Source organism: Eriocheir sinensis, unplaced genomic scaffold, assembly GCF_024679095.1.
Source record: "Eriocheir sinensis breed Jianghai 21 unplaced genomic scaffold, ASM2467909v1 Scaffold218, whole genome shotgun sequence".
Classification (NCBI taxonomy): Eukaryota; Metazoa; Arthropoda; class Malacostraca; order Decapoda; family Varunidae; genus Eriocheir; species Eriocheir sinensis.
Window position 1 is genome coordinate 519,968 of NW_026111519.1, and position 21,228 is coordinate 541,195.

Here is a 21,228-nt window from a genome sequence, read left to right on the forward strand (position 1 = left end):
TGCCAAGTGTACACCTAAAAACTACCCCCTCAACCCCATTTATAAAATTTACTTGTATTTCTCGTTATATTTGTTAATTGTTGATGGTTCGTTGTAATAGTTATGGGCCAGAAAATGGAAGATAGATGGTGGTGAGGATGAAGACTTGGCACCTCTGCAAGGGAGCATGTGTATAATTGTTTTTTTCCTGGCATATCTGTTTGGTGTGTTTTCTTGTGTTTCAGGCTGTGGCTAACTCTACCAAAGTCAGGAGGAAAGAAAATCAGGGAAAAGAACAAAAAAATACGACGAAGAGAAGAGAAGATGAAAAAACACAGTTGATTTTTCCTCATTAAATTTCTCCTCCTCACATTTCTTAGTTAATCTTTCTTCTTCACGTACCACTGGAGCTCCTCCTTTATCTCTGCCTCCTAATATAAAGTTCTGTACGTAGCTGTCTGTATACAATCTGTTTTTACCTCACAATTGTTCCTCATTTCTCGATTCTCCTTATTTCTTTGTTAATCTTTTCCTCATTCACCTATAAGCTCACAAGTGTGTCTCATTTCTCTCTACTCTACGGTATATCTCATGCTATAATAAAATTCTCTATGGCTCTCTGTATATTTTATGTCTTTACCTCACAGTTGTTCCTCATATACTATAGATCTGGACCTCGTAACTGTTTAATCCTCGATGATCATATAGCTATTCCTCCGGCTATATATTGGTTTCTTTAGTTTTCGTAATCTATTTACCTCACAATTCTTAATTCCTCATTTATCCTCATATTTCTTTGTTATTTTTTTATATTCTCATTCACCTCACAACTGTTCCTCATTACCTCATGATATAAAGTTCTACTTCTTTAGCTTAATTAATCTGTCCTTAATTACCTCACATTTCTTCCTCATTTCTGTCTCTCTGATCTCTGTGTCTTTACCTCACAGATCATCATTTCTCTCTATCTCATTATTCTTGCCTTATGTCTCTCTTATCTCTCTGTGTCTTTAGTCTTTACCTCACAGATCATCATTTCTCTCTATCTCATAATTCTTGCCTTATGTCTCTCTTATCTCTCTGTGTCTTTAGTCTTTACCTCACAGATCATCATTTCTCTCTATCTCATTATTCTTGACTTATGTCTCTCTTATCTCTCTGTGTCTTTACCTCACAGTTTATCATTTCTCTCTGTCTCTTAATTCTTGCCTTATTTCTATGTATACCTCTCTGTTATCTCGATCTGTGTAGCTATTCTGTGGTCTTTACCTCACGCACAGTTTATCATTTCTCTCTGTCTCTTAATTCTTGCCTTATTTCTATGTATATATCTCTGTTATCTCGATCTGTGTAGCTATTCTGTGGTCTTTACCTCACGCACAGTTTATCATTTCTCTCTATCTCTTAATTCTTGCCTTATTTCTATGTATATCTCTCTGTTATCTCGATCTGTGTAGCTATTCTGTGGTCTTTACCTCACGCACAGTTTATCATTTCTCTCTGTCTCTTAATTCTTGCCTTATTTCTATGTATATCTCTCTGTTATCTCGATCTGTGTAGCTATTCTGTGGTCTTTACCTCACGCACAGTTTATCATTTCTCTCTGTCTCCTAATTCTTGCCTTATTTCTATGTATATATCTCTGTTATCTCGATCTGTGTAGCTATTCTGTGTCTTTACCTCACGCACAGCTCATAATTTCTCCCAATCTCATAATTGTTGTCTAGTTCTGTCTCTGTTATCTCTGCTGTGTATTCTGTCTTGATCGCCCTCGTGAATCTGATATTTTTTAATTATCCCAGCTGTTCCTCACAATCGCACACCTGCAAGCAATTTTCACTGGTAATAAGATCCATTTCTAATTGTCAGCCAACTATGATTTAAAATCCCTCATTTTAGACAATTCCATCACTTGCCCAACCTGTCAGTCAGTCCGCCGGCCGCTCAGTAATGTCACAATTGTTATTAATTGTGATATGCAGAATTAATTAAGAATTGCCTAAACACATATACCTTGTCACATTAAATATATCCAAAGGTCAAGAAGGAGATTGATCGGGTTCCCATGAGTGTTTCCTAAGGTTTATGGTACAGAAGAAAGGTCAGACTACTAGAAAGGTCATAAATCTGCCCCTGGAAATGCCCACAGTGTCTTCGATAGCCTTGTCAAATAATGTGAACTTGGGAGCTAAAATCTCTCCCATAGGCGCTTCCTCTCTCATCGCCAAAGGTCAAAAAGGAGATTAATCGGGTTCTCATGAGTGTTTCCTAAGGTTCGTGGTGCAGAAGAAGGGTCACACTACCACCAGGGTCATACATCTATCCCTGGAGATGCCCATAATGCCTACGAAAACCTTGTCAAATATATATGTGTGCACCGTACTAGGAGGCTGGGCACCGACCAAAAACTGTCACGCCCACTCCGATAACAAGCTAAATTTGTCATTATCGTTAAAATCCTTCATTACCGACGTTATTTTGCATTAGTTAGTTATGGGTCAAAAACAGGAAAGTATGATGTTGAGTACGGTAATTATATATATATAATGAAAATATTGTTGCTCCCACCCCCACAACAAGCTTAATTTATAGTTATCGTTAAAATCTCACCAAAATCTTTAATTATTGATGTTCTTTGCATTAGTTAGGGGTAAAAATAAACAGGAAAATACGATGTTATAAGTACGACAACTGATGCAAAAACTGTTATGCCCACCCCCAGAGCAAGCTTAATTTATAGTCATAATTAGAATCGTTCATTGCTGATGGTTATTGGCATTAGTTAGCGGCCAAAAATATGATGTTCTGATCAGTACGATAATCTGCCAAGACCAGGACCAGGATCAGCTGAGTCTTGCTTGCCTCAAAGCGATCTTTGTCGCTGCCATTACGTCTAGCGCCTGGCAGGTCTCATAATACGTCTTCCTTGTCCATGGCCGAGGGTGATACTTGGCGGTGAGGTCAGAGGTCAACATTTCAACAAGAGTCACCCAGGGCGGCACGGTGCTGGGTGAGCAGTGACCTGACCACCCTCCCCTTGCCACAGGAACCCAAGGAGTGAGTGTCAGAAAGGTCATGTTGGGGGGAGGTCATGTCGGGTGTGGTTGTGTTGGGTGGTCATGTTGGGAGATGTCATTTTGGCTGAGGCCATGCTGGGAGAGGGTCATGTTGGTGTGGGTCATGTTGGGTGGCCATGTTGGGGGATGTCATTTTGGCTGAGGCCATGCTGGGAGAGGGTCATGTTGGTGTGGGTCATGTTGGGGGATGTCATTTTGGGTGAGGTCATGCTGGGAGAGGGTCATGTTGGGTGCCATTAACTAGTTTGGGGCTAGTGTTGAAGAAGGGTCAGTAGCCACCCCTTATTAAGGTCTTGTTCCATAACATTCTGGCAGCAAAGAACACCTTGGCGCTGTGTCAAGTATTGTGTGTCTGGATCTGGATCTGGATTGATGATGCACCTGTACAGGTGCTAACACGCATAGGTGCATAACACGTGTTATGAAAACATTAGACATGAACACTGAACTAGTGGTTATATATGTGATATTATTCTGAAAGAAATTAAGACACAGTCACTACGATGTTCGAGAATAAGTGCATCGAAGACTATTATTGAGGCTAACATTGTAATTGTTGATGTAGAGCGCTGCATCATCAGCAGCAGCAGGGCCTCAAACCTCATCACCAGTAAACGGTATATGTCCATATAACACACTGGCGTATGGCAAATCACTCGTTCTCAAGATAGTAATTTTTTTCCTAAATATTTACATCAGTCGCGACAGCTGTGGTAGTGTTGTGAGAGGGAAGGCTTGCAGCCTTGACAGATAATTCAATAAAAATTATTCTGAAATATTTATAATAATAGTAATAACATAAGTAGTAATAACAATAATGGTAAAGATTCGTTTTAGGTCCGTGCCAGTATCTACTTTATGAAACATCAGTATCTCTTCATATATCTTTTCTACAAACCTTCAACAGTCATGGAAACGCTTTGAAAATCCAATTCAAGGATTTTTTTTTTACTCTTGAAAATATGGGATAATGTTTACGAAAGCCTCCTCTGGTGGCGGCCACGGCGATGCTGCAGCCGCCGCAGCCGTAAAATAGCTCGCAGAGGGTTTTTGGTCGGGGAGCATATATAAACTACTCCAACTGAACTTTACGACCTACTAACGGGGGGGCTGCGCCCCCCTCGACCCCCCTTCTAACCACAGGGGGCTACGCCCCTCCCCTGGACCCCCCCACCCCCCACATGTATATGTGACTTATTTTAGCGAGGAGGTATTTCTCGCAACACCGGCTGCATTGTCGCCGCGGCCGCCGCCAGAGGAGGCTTTCGTAAACATTATCCCCTATTTTCAAGAGTAAAAAAAAGTCCTTGAATTGGATTTTCAAAGCGTTTCCATGACTGTTGAAGGTTTGTAGAAAAGATACATGAAGAGATACTGATGCTTCATAAAGTAGATACTGGCACGGACCTAAAACGAATCTTTACCACAATAATAGTAGCTCACATTCATTATTACCATAGGTACAGAGAGAGAGAGAGAGAGAGAGAGAGAGAGAGAGAGAGAGAGAGAGAGAGAGAGAGAGAGAGAGAGAGAGAGAGAGATGTGTACAATCATACCTCGGTTTACGAGTTTAATTCGTTCAGGAATTTTGCTCGCAAATCAAAAAAACTCTTAAACCAAAACAAGTTTCTCCATTTAAATTACGGTAATCCTTTCCCTGCGAGTGTCCCATATATGAAACACAGACTGGTGCAGTTGCCTGCGAGTGTCCCACATATGGGCCAGGATAATTTCAAAGTAGCACGCCAATTCTTTCGCTCGGAAATTAAGTGGAAATCGATATGTGGCATCTGCTGCAGTGTTTCCAAACATAAATCATATTTTGTTTGAATTGTGGCCAGTAGCCCTTATAATGTCCAGTAGGGATGTACAACACTTTGAACTGTGGCCAGTAGCCCTTATAATGTCCAGTAGGGATGTACTACACTTTGAATTGTGGCCAGTAGCCCTTATAATGTCCAGTAGGGATGTACTACACTTTGAATTGTGGCCAGTAGCCCTTATAATGTCCAGTAGGGATGTACAACACTTTGAATTGTGGCCAGTAGCCCTTATAATGTCCAGTAGGGATGTACAACACTTTGAATTGTGTCCAGTAGCCCTTATAATGTCCAGTAGGGATGTACTACACTTTGAATTGTGGCCAGTAGCCCTTATAATGTCCAGTAGGGATGTACAACACTTTGAATTGTGGCCAGTAGCCCTTATAATGTCCAGTAGGGATGTACAACACTTTGAATTGTGGCCAGTAGCCCTTATAATGTCCAGTAGGGATGTACAACACTTTGAACTGTGGCCAGTAGCCCTTATAATGTCCAGTAGGGATGTACAACACTTTGAACTGTGGCCAGTAGCCCTTATAATGTCCAGTAGGGATGTACTACACTTTGAATTATGGCCAGTAGCCCTTATAATGTCCAGTAGGGATGTACTACACTTTGAATTGTGGCCAGTAGCCCTTATAATGTCCAGTAGGGATGTACAACACTTTGAATTGTGGCCAGTAGCCCTTATAATGTCCAGTAGGGATGTACTACACTTTGAATTGTGGCCAGTAGCCCTTATAATGTCCAGTAGGGATGTACAACACTTTGAATTGTGGCCAGTAGCCCTTATAATGTCCAGTAGGGATGTACAACACTTTCGCGCTGAGGTGCGGCAGATTTTTATTTATTTATTTTTGGCATAGAATTACAGAAAATTCAGTATCAAGTTATTGAACATAAGTACATAAACAGAAAACGTTATGTTAGTGAAAAGACAAGTGCATTAGCGTACCTGTTATACCTGACACACATCTGTCATCGTTGGTCAGGCAGTGCAGTGTTGCACAAAGCTTTCTCTGCAAGATGCTTGGCTAAGAAATGTTGAAGCATTACACTGTTTGTATATATGTGTTCAATATTATATACAATTATATATATGTGTTCTCAATGGTGATTAAATTATATTGCAGGAAAAGGGTTAATGTGAGTCCCACTAATGCATACCATATCCCAAACAATATTAACAAAAATTATTTTACATGTTGTTTTATACAGAATTAAAGTAATTTTACTAACAAATAGTAATAAAGAATACAAATAATATGGTATAATAATATAAATACAGTAAAACCCCGATTATCCGAAATGGAAGGGGGGAAGCCTCTTTCGGATAAGCCGATTTTTCGGATGATCCGGATTTATGGCCGCCATTTTGTGAGGTCGAAGCACAGGTAGAACGCGATGCGACTGCCCAGTGTGAAGTGTGTGACGCGACTGCCGCCGACTGACGATGTAAACAATGAAACCAAACAAACACACGCTACGCTAAACAAAGTAGTACGCTTAAAACATGTGATGTAAATGTTTTATTGTATGTTTGTCTGTGTGTCTCCTTGTCTGGACCAGTGTATGTTGTTACTTGTGAGCGTTGCAGATCTGAATTGTGAATGTTGCAGAGTGCGATTGTGAATGGTTGTGCAAGCTTGCAAGTGTGACCTTGATGCATCGTGCAGGTGGAGACACAGTATGATGACTCATATTATCGCGCAACTCGTATGTTGGAAGGGGAATGTGGCATGGAGTGGAGAGGGGAGTCGTGTTTGTGTCGTTGTCTTGAGAGTACGGTGTGAGAGTAGTCGTGCAGTAGTTTGTTCGTTCGCCGCACCTACGTCCTTGCTGGGGCGAAGGTGCGGACGTGGTGTTGTTGAGAGTTTGTTTAATGTTTTTTGTCTAATACATTGATCTATTCGTTACAAGCTATTTCGGCAATACGTATTAGAAAGCATATTCATTTTAACTGTTCTTATCAATTTTAAATGTGTTAATATAGTACATATGTAGTTACTTTTATTTATTTTTGATGTTTTATAACGTTTTAGTATAGAAAAAAAAATTAATTGCATTATCCAGATCAATTTCGGATAATCCGGTTTTTCGGATAATCCGCTTTCGGATAATCGGGGTTTTACTGTAATATAAACAATGTAGGGGTCTTTTCCGTTTGGCGTACAGCGCTAAAAGTAATTTTAATATAGATTTTTCTATGTATTTTTGTCCGTAGAATCAGAATATCACATTATTTTTTTGGAGAAATTAACAGTTTTTGAGTTATTTGCCTTTAAAGTTATTTTCTTCCTATCTATTACTGAAGGAATTCAAACTTTAAAAAGTCGTAATATTCAGTATTATATACAATTTATGGATCTTTTCCGTTTCCAAACCTTCAGCAGTCATGGAAACGCTTTGAAAATCCAATTCAAGGACTTTTTTTTTACTCTTGAAAATATGGGATAATGTTTACGAAAGCGTCGCCTCTGGTGCTGGCCGCGGCGAGGCTGCAGCGGGTGTTGCGAGAAATACCTCCTCGCTGAAATAAGTCACATATACATGAGGGGGGTCCAGGAGGGGTAGCCCCCTGGTTATTAGGGGTCGAGGGGCGCAGCCCCGTTAGTAGGTCGTAAAGTTCGGTTGGAGTAGTTTAAATATGCTCCCCGACGCTAAGCCCTCTGCGAGCTATTTTGAGGCTGCGGCGGCTGCAGCGTTGCCGCGGCCAGCAGAGGAGGCGACGCACTTTCGTAAACATTATCCCCTATTTTCAAGAGTAAAAAAAAGGGAGAAAATAGCTTCAAAGGAAAATAACTTAAAAACTGTTCGTTTCTCCATAAAACGGTTGTCATATTCGGATTCTACGGACAAAAATACATAAGAAAATCTATATTAAAATTAATTTTAGCGCTGTACGCCAAACGGAAAAGATCCCAATGTAGTATAATATTATAAATAATATAGTTGTGAAAACACAAAGATTGCACACTAGAGCATTAACAAACATCAGCGGACACCAGCGCGCGGGTGCTGCCGCTGTGCGTTTATAACGTGGACTGAAGGCGCTCGAAAACCAAGGCAATTTTTGTGAATATTTTTGCTCATAAACCAAAACACTTTTAAACTAAGGCACTTGTAAACCACCGAGGTATTACTGTATTCCCATCTTCCTTTCTTAATCAATCTTTCCTTCTTTCTCCTAATAACTATCCTATCTTCCTTCCTTCCTTCTTACCTTCCTATATCTTTCCTTCTTTCCATCTTCCTTTCTTAATCAATCTTTCCTTCTTTCTCCTAATAACTGTCCTATCTTCCTTCCTTCCTTCCTACCTTCTTATATCTTTCCTTCTTTCCATCTTCCTTTCTTAATCAATCTTTCCTTCCTTCTCCTAATAACTATCCTATCTTCCTTCCTTCCTTCCTACTTTCCTATATCTTTCCTTCTTTCCATCTTCCTTTCTTAATCAGTCTTTCCTTCTTTCTCCTAATAACTGTCCTATCTTCCTTCCTTCCTTCCTACCTTCTTATATCTTTCCTTCTTTCCATCTTCCTTTCTTAATCAATCTTTCCTTCCTTCTCCTAATAACTATCCTATCTTCCTTCCTTCCTTCTTACCTTCCTATATCTTTCCTTCTTTCTTTCTATTCATATCTTCATTTAGTTCTTCTAGAGTTGAGAATTTCAAGTGGATGGCTTTGTGAATGGGAAGGACAAGTGATTGATAAGTAGTCTTCAGTCACAAGATTCTTTTTCCAGCAATTAAAGTAGATCAAGAGAACCCAAACCCGCTAAGCTCTGTTCCAGCAAAAAGAGTCAGGAACAAAACAGTATTGGTGGGAGAGATTTCCTTGGCCTGACTGACTATTACCTTCTCTCCTTGCTTCTCTCCCCCTCTCCATTCCTTTCCCTTCCCGCTCCTTTGCCCCAATACTAGTCAGTAGGAAAAATACACACTCTTTACTCCTGGAAATTCCCCAACTGACACCACCAGTCTTGCTTATTGTTATCATGTATTGTATTGTTGGAAAGGTCGAAAACACTTTCTCATACTACACTTTCTTTTCTTTATTTTTTATTTACCCTTATACCTCTTATTTATCCTCTTTTGAGCTCTCCCTTTCATTTCCTTCAGGCATTGAGGGGGAGGAAGGATGTGTGTTATTGGAGAGGCTTCATAGGACTACCTGACCTCTCTTAGTCTCCTCATTCATGTGTACTGTTTTGTGGCATGCCCCGGGCAGCAGTCCTCACCCACGCTCCTCACCCACAGGTATGGCTTGATCCTGCCCATCAAGAACAAGAACAAGGTTGGGGGAGAGCTAGGCACGCGGAAACTCAACCCTCTGCTGGACTCAGATGACGAGCTGGACCAGGATGAAGAGTACCCCCTTGACTGGGTGGAGGCATCCCTCAAGGTGTGTAGACCCATGCTGGAGGCTTTCCTAGTGTTGATTGTGCCCCAAAAGATACAAAACTGTATAGATCTGGCTGTCATGTGTTTGAAGATACCCTAAACTTAACCTAACAAAACCTCAAACAGTCACTACAGGTCTTGACTCAGAAAATTCATCTATGCATCCTTACTAATGACACTTTCTATACAACACAGTGAGGTCATTCTTTGTTGCTTTATACCTTAAGTTGCTGGCTGTCATGTGTTTGAAGATACCCTAAACTTAACCTAACAAAACCTCAAACAGTCACTACAGGTCTTGACTCAGAAAATTCATCTATGCTTCCTTACTAATGACACTTTCTATACAACAAAGTGAGGTCATTCTTTGTTGCTTTATACCTCAAGTTGCTGGCTGTCATGTGTTTGAAGATACCCTAAACTTAAACTAACAAAACCCCAAACAGTTACTACAGGTCTTGACTCAGAAAATTCCTATATGCTTCCTTACTAATGACACTTTCTATACAACAAAGTGAGGTCATTCTTTGTTGATTTATACCTTAAGTTGCTAGCTGTCGTGTGTTTGAAGATACCCTAAACTTAACCTAACACAACCTCAAACAGTCACTACAGGTCTTGACTCAGAAAATTCCTCTATGCTTCCTTCTTTTATGTAGTACCATGAAGTCTCTCTCGCCTTGGCTTCCCTTTTGATCCTTGTCCCCCAAAACATACTCACTCAACTGAACAAATCCCTTTCACAACTTTCTTTAATACCACAGGAGACTAAAATCATTAATACCAGTCATATTTGGGTGTAGAAAATTCTTCTTGTTGAATAAGAAAAAATATACAAAGAATATATTTGGCATATGCATAGAAACTTGAGCCTTGTGATGTTATGTGAGTATTTGGGCGTGTCAAAACACCCCGACCTGACCTCCCACACACAACACCTTGTCTTATTATTATTATTATTATTATTGTTTTTATCCTGCTTCCCTCATTATCCTTCCTCTCTTTCCTAATACTTCTTCTTCCTTCACTGATTATCTTACTCCTGGATTATGTTGTTTTTCCTCTTCTTTCCTTCCTCTCCCTTTACTTTCTCCTCATTCCCAAGTGTCTCCAGCCCTTTCCCTTCCCTCCATTCCTGTTCCAACTCCTTCCCAAGTGTCTCCATCCCTTTCCCTTCCCTCCATTCCTGTTCCAACTCCTTCCCAAGTGTCTCCATCCCTTTCCCTTCCCTCCATTCCTGTTCTAACTCCTTCCCAAGTGTCTCCATCCCTTCCCTTTCTGAGTCCTTCACAATTCTCTCATATTCCAGTACAACTTAAACTCTTTCATGAGGGGAGTATCAAAACAACTATCTATCCAGTACCTGGCACAGGAGATATCTTGATCTATCCAATACGTGCTTACCTGGCACAGGAGATACCTTGATTTTTCCTATACTGACCTCTCTTCTGGCTTCTCATATTCCATTACAATTTTAACTCCTTCACGAGGGGAGTATCATAACACCTCGCCACCCAGTACTGACCTCTCTTCTGACCTCACATTTCTATTTATTTCTTTATAGGAGTTATGTCAATGAGGCTCTTCTGTAAACTAAACTGATCCCTGCCTTCCTTACCTTCAGCCGGGAACTCAGGTCAGCAGAGTCTACAGAAGCGGCTGCTGCGCGAGGCTCTGGAGGAGGACGCGTCAGTGTTCCAGCATGACGAGGCGTACGACAGCATGCAGGCCGCCAAGACGGGCCGCCGGGAAGCTAAGGACCCAGCCGCCAAGAAGGTGAGGAGCTAGTGTTGTTGTTTGCATGCGTAGAGGAGTTTAGGCTCGCCATGTTATACCTCCATATTGTAACTCATTTCCGAGTGCCTTCATCCCTTCCTTTTCCTTTCATTCCCTTTCAGAATCCTTCCTTTCCCTTCCCTCCATTCCCTTTCAAACTCCTTCCCAAGTGTCTCCATTCCTTTCCTTATCCTTCCATTCCCTTTCAAACTCTTTCTCATCCCTTTCCTCCCTTTCAATCTCCTTCTCAAGTGTCTCCATCCCTTCCCCTTCTTTCCATTCCCTTTCAAACTCATTCCCAAGTGTCTCTATTCCTTTCCTTATCCTTCCATTCCCTTTCAAACTCTTTCTCATCCCTTTCCTCCCTTTCAATCTCCTTCTCAAGTGTCTCCATCCCTTCCCCTTCTTTCCATTCCCTTTCAAACTCATTCCCAAGTGTCTCTATTCCTTTCCTTATCCTTCCATTCCCTTTCAAACTCTTTCTCATCCCTTTCCTCCCTTTCAATCTCCTTCTCAAGTGTCTCCATCCCTTCCCCTTCTTTCCATTCCCTTTCAAACTCATTCCCAAGTGTCTCCATCCCTTCCCTTTCCTTCCATTCCCTTTCAAATTCCTTTCCTATTCTCTTCATCCAGTTCCTGCCCTTTCTGTCCTTCCTAATGAGGAGATTATATTGTGAGGAGATGTGTCGTAGGATTTTACAGGATAGTGATTATTTGTTTGCAATATTAAGCAGGGATGGAAAGCACTGCGTGTGGCATGATTTGGTGTTTCCGTGAATTGCAGTAGATTATACCATAGGATGTGTTACTAGGATTTGTGAGGAGAGCACATAATGGTTGTGATGTAAGCAGAGAGATAAAAACCACTGCTTGTGGAATGACGAGTGTTATGATTATTGGCAACAATTGAGCACATGTTATAGTATTATGTTTAAGACATGTTGTTTGTCATATGTTGTATCCATTGTTGAATATGCCAGAGTGTTATGATCGTCTGACCATAGGATATTGCATAAGGCAATTATTTTCATTTAATCTTAAATAAATGTATATTTTCTTTTTCCCTTGTCTATCCCCTATCCTATATATCTATCCTTCTCTCTCTCTCTCTCTCTCATCCTTTTCCTTCTTTTTTCCTTTTCTATTCCTCTCTATTCCTTCTTCTGATTTCCTCTTTTCCTTCCCTAGTCCCTCTGTTTCCCTTAATTAACCTGGTGGTGGTGGTGGTAGGGACCATGCTTCTTAATGGTCCCTCCAAGCGAGAAAAGTGAGAAAAAATCAGCCCTCACACAAACCATTTCATATCAAAGCATTTGTGATCAGTTTATGTATCATCTATTTTGGGTAGTGTGGCGGCTCACATCACTGAGGATCCCAACCGTCGCTCACTAGGCTTTCATAGGAGTTGTGGGGGTCATTTCCAGGGGTAGTTTTGTGAGCCTTGTGGTAATTTGACCCTTCTTCTGTGCCATGAACCCAAGAAACTAATTTTTAACAAGGCTTTCGTAGGAGTTGTGGGGGTCATTTCCTGGGGTAGTTTTGTGAGCCTGGTGGTAATTTGACCCTTCTGTGCCGTGAACCCAAGAAACTAATTTTTAGCAAGGCTTTCATAGGAGTTGTGGGGGTCATTTCCTGGGGTAGTTTTGTGGGCCTGGTGGTAATTTGACCCTTCTTCTGTGCCGTGAACCCAAGAAACTAATTTTTAACAAGGCTTTCGTAGGAGTAGTGTGGGGCATTTCCAGGGGTAGTTTTGTGAGTGTTGTGGTAATTTGACCCTTCTTCTGTGCCGTGAACCTAAGAAACTCATATTTGACAAGGCTTTCGTAGGAGTTGTGGTCATTTCCAGGGGTAGTTTTGTGAGTGTTATGGTAATTTGACCCTTCTTCTGTGCCGTGAACCTAAGAAACTCATATTTGACAAGGCTTTCGTAGGAGTTGTGGTCATTTCCAGGGGTAGTTTTGTGAGCGTTGTGGTAATTTGACCCTTCCTCTGTACCGTGAACCTAAGAAACAATTTTTAACAAGGCTTTCGTAGGGGTTGTGGGCACTTCCAGGGGTAGTTTTGTGAGCCTGGTGGTAATTTGACCCTTCTTCTGTGCCATGAACTTCAGAAACACATATTTGACAAGGCTTTCGTTGGGGTTGTGGGCACTTCCAGGGGTAGATTTGTGAGCCTGGTGGTAATTTGACCCTTCTTCTGTGCCATGAACTTCAGAAACACAAATTTGACAAGGCTTTCATAGGAGTTGTGGGCATTTCCAGGGGTAGATTTGTGAGCCTGGTGGTAATTTGACCCTTCTTCTGTGCCGTGAACTTCAGAAACACAAATTTGACAAGGCTTTCATAGGAGTTGTTGGCATTTCCAGGGGTAGTTTTGTGAGCGTTGTGATACTTTGACCCTTCTTCTGCGCCGTGAACTTCAGAAACACAAATTTGACAAGGCTTTCCTAGGAGTTGTGGGCATTTCCAGGGGTAGATTTGTGAGCCTGGTGTCACATACTCGCTTCTCTGTTCAATCTCTTCCTTTATTCTCTTATCCTTTGAGTTCTCTGCACTTCCTATCATCAATTTTCCCTTTCCCACATCCATTCCTTCCTTACCTTCTTCTGTGCCCAATTCACTCCATTGTTTTCAGTTTCAGAGCCAAAAAGCTTGAGTCATTTTCTTTCTGGAGCGCTCAGCCTGCCATGCCTTGCCACAGCCTGTCCACCAAGAAGCTAAGTAATGCCTCTCACTGTTCCTCGGCATATGTTTTCGGTCTGAAGGAGGGAAGAGTTTGATCCCAGAAGACGAAATTGGCCTCTCTTTGACCACTCCCTCCGTTTGCTTTTCCAGGGACAGTGATTTGCGTGATTTTGTGCGTTTTTACTTTGCTTTATGTCACTTCTTCATAACCAGTAACTTATTCATTTGTATTACGTCATAAGTTCACGACCAGTAACTTTTTTGTTTGTTTTACGTCATAAGCTCACAACCAGTAACTTTTTTGTTTGTTTTATGTCATAAGTTCACAACCAGTAACTTTTTTGTTTGTTTTATGTCATAAGTTCACAACCAGTAACTTTTTTGTTTGTTTTATGTCATAAGTTCACAACCAGTAACTTTTTTGTTTGTTTTATGTCATAAGTTCACAACCAGTAACTTTTTTGTTTGTTTTATGTCATAAGTTCACAACCAGTAACTTTTTTGTTTGTTTTATGTCATATAAGTTCACAACCAGTAACTTTTTTGTTTGTTTTATGTCATAAGTTCACAACCAGTAACTTTTTTGTTTGTTTTATGTCATAAGTTCACAACCAGTAACTTTTTTGTTTGTTTTATGTCATAAGTTCACAACCAGTAACTTCTCCTTTTTGTTTTACGTCATAAGTTCACAACCAGTAACTTTTTTGTTTGTTTTATGTCATAAGTTCACAACCAGTAACTTTTTTGTTTGTTTTATGTCATAAGTTCACAACCAGTAACTTTTTTGTTTGTTTTATGTCATAAGTTCACAACCAGTAACTTTTTTGTTTGTTTTACGTCATAAGTTCACAACCAGTAACTTCTTTTTTTTGTTTTACGTCATAAGTTCACAACCAGTAACTTCTTTTTTTTGTTTTACGTCATAAGTTCACAACCAGTAACTTTTTTGTTTGTTTTATGTCATATAAGTTCACAACCAGTAACTTCTTTTTCTTGCATAACATCCTTACTTCACAACCAGTAACTTCTTTTTCTTGCATAACATCCTTACTTCACAACCAGTAACTTCTTTTTCTTGCATAACATCCTTACTTCACGACCAGTAACTTCTTCTTTTTGTGATTCAGTACTACCGCACTAAGTACTGCGCTTGCCCACCTCTGACTATAGCATGGATGTCCCTTTGGTTCTGGGTGTAAGAGGTGGGAAGGAAACTCAGGCTGAGGCAGAAATTCTATATTCTTTTATGTTTTGACAGAGTGTGATCTTCAGAGAGAATACAAGAGGCACATTTCAGCAACACACACACACACGCACGGATTGCCTTGTGTTGAGACGTCTGGAAGGGCAGCGTGTTGGCCGGCTCCTTGTGTCTTCCCAGCCATGGAGTGCACAGACATGAATAAGGTTGTATACTTAAACATTTCAGCGCTCAACACACACTCTCTCTCTCTCTCTCTCTCTCTCTATTCAGGAGCAGTAAGTAGCAGGCTTTTTTTTTCATTATTGTTTTTTTTTTTTTACGCCCTTGAACCGTCTCCTCTGCTGTAAAAAAAAAAAAAAAAAAAGTAGGTACACATATTTGACAAGGCTTTCATAGGAGTTGTGGGTATTTCCAGCGGTAGTAGTTTCCACGAGGCCTCGGTTCCCCTGGAGAAGCAGTGAGCAAGACTAGTTGGGAAAGTTTGGTTTAGTCGGCGCAACATCTGTGGTCATATGCCGGAGAGAGACAGAAGGGGAAGGAATTATAGGAGAAGGGAACAGACCCCAGGAGACGGGACACAACCCCCAATTAATACCTGGTACACTGCTGGGTGGACAGGGGCATAGCTGGGCATGATAACAGAAAACCTTATTCCCGATAACCGATAACTGATAATGGAAAACCTTATCAGTGATAACCAATATTCGTTAACTGGAGACACAAATACCCGATACACGATATAAATTCACAATTCCGATACTAGCTAGCGATAAGTCCAATAGACGAAAACAATACTATATTGATATTTCAAATAAAAAACATTGATGAATTCAAATTTTCATTATCTGTATTTTAGAAAACTTACAAAACCTGAACACCACACGTTGACACGTACCTATGGACGGTAATACTAGAAAATCCTGAACCAGTGTTGTGATATTTGATGTCCCCACCTTCAATGCTTTTGTTTACAAACACTGGTCTCTCGTGAACTGAGCATGCTCAGACCAGCAAGCGTTGACCTGATCAGTCTCACAAAGCTTTTTAACCGTAATTAAGAGTTGCTGGAAGCCTGAATCAGACATCCAGTACCACTACCACCATCCCCGCTGTTTCTAGAACGACACTGTACGAGTTGTATTTATATGTACAGTGTCGTTCTAGAAAAGGCGAGGATGGTGGTACTGTATGTCTGATTCAGCCTTCCAGCAACTCTTAATGTGTTAAAAAGCTTTGTGAAACTGTACAGGGCTACGCTTACTGGTATGAACATGTGTAGTTCACGAAAGTGAAATGAAATTTGAAAGTACTAGAGTTGATTTGGTGAGTCTCATACTTGGGTTGACAGTTTACTCTCCTCTGTAACGATAGGCTACTATCCCCAGCGGCAATTATAGCTTACAATTTTAGCAGAGTTAGGTTACCATCCACTAGGTTAAAATGAGTCTGTTAGTTTGTAAATAGATTTGGGAGTGAAGACGGCTGGACGATATATGCCGCAGAGCTTGTTATAGTGAATTCTGGGGTAAATTTGCTGTAGCACTTTCATAGCTGAATTATTGTGGTAATAAACAGATCCCCATTAAAAAGCAACATAACATACCACAGGAAATAAGTAATATGCATCTCAAAGAGACTGCTCCTGCTAAGCAATTACCCATTCTTTGCAACATGCATCATATGTTTGTTGGATATTTTGGTAATTTAGTCATCCCATGGCTCATTCTTGTCTCAATGATGTTTACTGTATTAAGGTATTACATTTACTATTTAGTATGCTAGTTTTACTGGGTATTATAGATGAAGTGTCTAGTAAAGTTAGGGCGAAGTTGGGGGCATACACATAGCTTTGTGTGGCCTTGGTGCTCATCTCCATCACATGGTAACCTATTGCTGGTAAATTAGCAACACCCGTCAAGGTTTGATTCATCACCCAGTTTTATTCCCACTCATAGTTTCATAGCTACTATAATTGAAAAAGGATTTTATTTTAGGTTGAGGCAAAATATTTATATATATATTGATATTTATTTCATCCAAAAAGGTTAAGTGAAAAATATATAATTACTTCATTTTCTACTTATAGCACAACATTAAAACTAGAAAATAAAGGTTCTTTGTCCATAGACTATAAAACATTCTTTCTCCTCTTGAAATTCAAGTTATTTTTTGGGTATTGACAAGAAAATAATGTTTCTGTTTTTAACTCAAATATGCACTTTTTTTCATTTATGTAACCTAACCTTACTAAAGTACTGACTCATATGTTGCTGGCACAAGTTGAGAACATAATGAAAAAGTGGGCATTGATATATACATTATTAAATATTTAAATGTGTTAAATAGTGTACTGGCAATAAAATACAGGAAATCATCGAGCAAATTGGTGTATGGGTGTGTTTCGTTAAGAACTCGGCAGAGTTCTTCAAAGACAAAGGCACTGCCCACTGTCAAAACATATTCCACTATACCTAGAAAATTTCCAGGGCGACTGTTGGCTCTCAAGATATAGCTAGAAGCCAGACTCTTTCACGAGTCATCAGAGTTTTGAGAGAAGTCTTGGGCTTTCCAGGATGTGACACACACACACACTCACATACACACAAACACACAATTATATACTTTGAGAGTAAAAGTAGTAAAGTTGGGGATACGCAGTAGCAGCGCATGGCCTCGGTGCTCATCTCCGTAACATTGACCTTGAGACTGTGGTGGAAGGGAGCCCCATTACCCTGGGACACAGGGCCAGTGTGATATCTGTTACCACATATTACCTTCCCAGGTACCCATTTATCGACCAGCCTGAGAGGGAGGATGAACAGCTGGGTGAGCTGCACGCCGACTGCCCGGGCTGGGATTCGAACCAGCCTGCGGAGCAGAAGCCAGGCACGCTAACCACTAGACCAAGGAGGCGTATAACTTTGAGAGTGACACAGGCTAAATTAACTTAATTATGATGCTTTTGAAAGTCACTTAATCTGACTTCATATATATAATAAAAACTTCTTTACTAATATAATTAAAGAAAGAACTGCTGGTATACATGAACAAAATCACAACTTAAATTGTAAAAAAAGGGGAGCAATTATCTGACTCTAAAAATTAACTGCAGGACAATATGGCTGAGCTTATTATACACTTAATAAAATGTAAAGCATATAGCACCTGTGGTGTGTACTATTTGGAGCAATTCTTCACAGTCTGCTATTAAACATCTTTTTATATGTTGTTTCCTATAGAAAACAATTAAATAACTTGCAAATACAAAACATGTTTGAAGAAAGCAAAAGAGACCTTTAATGATGCATAAGAAATACAGAATTTCATGCCCTGCAATATTCAATAAAGTCCTGAAAAGCTCCATCTATTGCAGTCATTCTGGTTGAAACTATTCAAGGAAATCTAAACATTTCTGCAAACTATCCAGTAATATATGCTTGGTCTTGCTTCTTCAGAATCTTTTATCTTGTGTCTCCTGCCTGGAAGTTTAAGGGTCCGACGCTGCACCACTGGTGGGACATAATGGGCTGCCAGGTGTTGTAGCACCCACTACACCATCAGGTGACACTCAGTCTCCTATAAAAGGAAAGTTATTTGCTTGGTCATCATAACCAGGATCATAAGAGAGAGAGAGAGAGAGAGAGAGAGAGAGAGAGAGAGAGAGAGAGAGAGAGAGAGAGAGAGAGAGAGAGAGAGAGAGAGAGAGAGAGAGAGAGAGAGAGAGAGAGAGAGAGAGAGAGAGAGGTAAAAGTGACTGGCTAGTAGTTAAAGGTTAAGAAGCAATTAAGTAAAAGTTAATAAACTTAATCTGTGGAAATGAAGAAAACAAAGAAATACAATGACTAAGTTATAATAGTGAATTTAAAGTATCTATGTTTTAATAGGAAGTCAGTTTATCTCAAGCACTATGAAAGAGCTTTTTACTTATTGTTATTGCACTTATAGTAGAGCGACAGTGTTTTAAGCCATAATACAGCAAGCTGCTCTTTGGAAAGTATGCCGTTTTATCTACTTCCCAATATCTGAGCAGCTGACAATGTCTGAGCTCCACTCCTAATCCTAGCCACATTACTGGGCAGTGCCCTGGTGGCAGAAGTGGCAAATCTTAATGACTGATAAGTTTGCTAAGCTCTGCTGCTCAGTAAATGGCCTCACCTCTATGAAAATACTGAAATGACATCACATACTGAAGTGTGTGTGCACCCATATCCTTTCCCCTCCATGGTGAGATAACTTGGTGCATGCAAGTATATTACACTTTTACCTACAGAGGAGGTCAAAACAGGGTAATGAGACTGATCATGGACAACTTGGAGGACAAAGTCATGGCTAAGAACTGACAGAAAGACAGGTTTATAACATTACTTAAAGGATACCTTCATGCAGGTTAACAAAAATGTTTCACTCCCTAGCACGTTTTAGCAACAATATACCAAGCTGACTCTCCACATGACAAGTGATTGGCTTACCTGAACTTCCTCACTTCATCTCCATACTCCCGGTGGGGCAGACAACATCGCCTGCCTCTGTCACAGACATCGCCTGCCTCTGTCACGGGCCACATGCTGCACTGGTGTTGAGGTTCCTGTGATTGGCTACTGTCTCTTGAGTACGTATGTATCGAGCGCTGCCATTGGTTGAACGAAATATGTCAACAACACACTACGCCGTCTGTCGGCGGGAGTGTGAAACAGCGTTAAGGCAGGAAAATCTAAACATGGCGGACTTAAGATTTTTTGGGGAATCGCAAGATACGACATTCTTATTTCCGCCATATTGGATCCACTTAAGACTGTCGTATCTGCGAGGCGTTAGTGAATCTGGGCCCAGGAGAACAATAAGATGTATCAAGAAATAAATAAATGAAGTAAAAAAATAACTGTGTGTAAGTCTTCCCCTGAGAGAGAGATTAAATGAAACAAAATGAGTAAATCTAAGTTCCATCGACATCAAAATCATTGAGGAGGAGGAGGAGGAGAATGGGATAAGGGAAGGAAACTTGAGATGGGAAACATGGAAAAGAAGGAGGAGGAGAAATGGAGATGTAAAGTATAAGAGGAAGGAAGGAAGGCAGACCAGGAAATGCAGAGAAGTAAGACGCAGGAGAATGACGGGAGAATATTTGGCAGGGCAAACAGGGAAATTGTAACAGCAGGAGGAAAAACAAATTAACAGTAAGGAAAGGAAAGAGAGGCTAATAGGAGGAGAACCAGAAGGAAATGGGAAATGAACAGTGAGAACAAAAAGTGTCTGTGGCTACAATGAAGAGAAATATAAAGTCCTGCACACCTTGGGAGGGGATTCTTGAGGTCTGTGAGGGCAAAGAGTCGTCTGTTTCCGTCTGTGGCACTGGTCTTGGAGGAACCTGACTTGCCACGCTCCTTGTAGCGGATCTTGCAGCTGGTGATGATCCCATTCTGGTGCTCGGCCAGCGGAGGCTCCCAGCGGATGATGAGGCTCTGAAGGGAAAGGCCGTGTGAGGGAAAAAGATATATGAGAAATGATGAAAATACAACCTAAAAAGTTTGAACATTGTGTGAGGCCGTGAGTGCTTCAACTTAACCCCTTGACTGTGGATTTCCTACCAGAAGACCTCACCAAGCTACAGGAATGGAACAAAAACTGGCTGCTACAATTCAGTGGAGAAAAATGTAAAGTCCTGCAGCTTGGGAGAGGATATCCAGCACACCAATACCACATGGGAAACACTACACTATCCACCACATAGGCAGAGAAAGACATGGGAGTATATGTTTTCAGGGTACATAACAGAGGCCAAATCTGTGTACCTAATCGCAGGACGGGGTCAAATATAATGAAATATAATGAATGTGCAAGGGTTAAAAATACTGAAACAATGAATGTGCAACTTGTAGAGATGATGTGAAGGAGACGAACAAAGCAGAAAGCTATTTAAAAATGAGTTTCACAATGCATCTTTGCCTTGGGAGCCTTCCACAACTCACCCTTGAGCTGGCAGCCTCAACGCTCGCATTCTGAGGCTCCTTTGAGGGCACGTCTGAGAAGGTGCCCTGCAGTGACCTGGGATGGCGTCTCCCCCGCCATTACTGTTGATTTATGCAGTGAGCCACACGCTGTGCTCTGTGAACTGGTCCAGGCCTTGGAGGTCATGTGACGTACCAGTGACCTCTACCTCGTGTTCTTCTGCTGACCCAACCTGAGGAGAAAATTACAAGGGAGACAATGGTTAAGATACACACTGGCACTTGTACAAACACACGGCTATGGTCACCCTGTACTCCAAGTAAGGTCACTAATGACA

At 40.8% G+C, this 21,228-nt stretch overlaps 1 protein-coding gene across 1 annotated transcript; it reads left to right on the forward strand.

The window, feature by feature from the left end:
* The first annotated feature begins 5,686 nt into the window (after window positions 1-5,686).
* Window positions 5,687-16,106, forward strand: LOC126990879 (uncharacterized). The gene is made up of 4 exons (XM_050849523.1): window positions 5,687-5,709; window positions 9,138-9,282; window positions 10,906-11,057; window positions 15,000-16,106. The coding sequence occupies exons 1-4, from the start codon at window positions 5,687-5,689 to the stop codon at window positions 15,004-15,006; spliced, it is 327 nt and encodes a 108-aa protein (XP_050705480.1). The 3' UTR covers window positions 15,007-16,106.
* Window positions 16,107-21,228: the final 5,122 nt, after the last annotated feature.

What these genes read in the sequence shown, in the direction of transcription:
- LOC126990879 (XM_050849523.1), top strand. Translation starts at nt 5,687, where the DNA reads ATGTACAACACTTTCGCGCTGAG. An exon ending in TACAACACTTTCGCGCTGAG is followed by an intron (nt 5,710 to 9,137) that starts GTGCGGCAGATT and finishes CCTCACCCACAG; the next exon opens with GTATGGCTTGATCCTGCCCA. An exon ending in GGGTGGAGGCATCCCTCAAG is followed by an intron (nt 9,283 to 10,905) that starts GTGTGTAGACCC and finishes CCTTACCTTCAG; the next exon opens with CCGGGAACTCAGGTCAGCAG.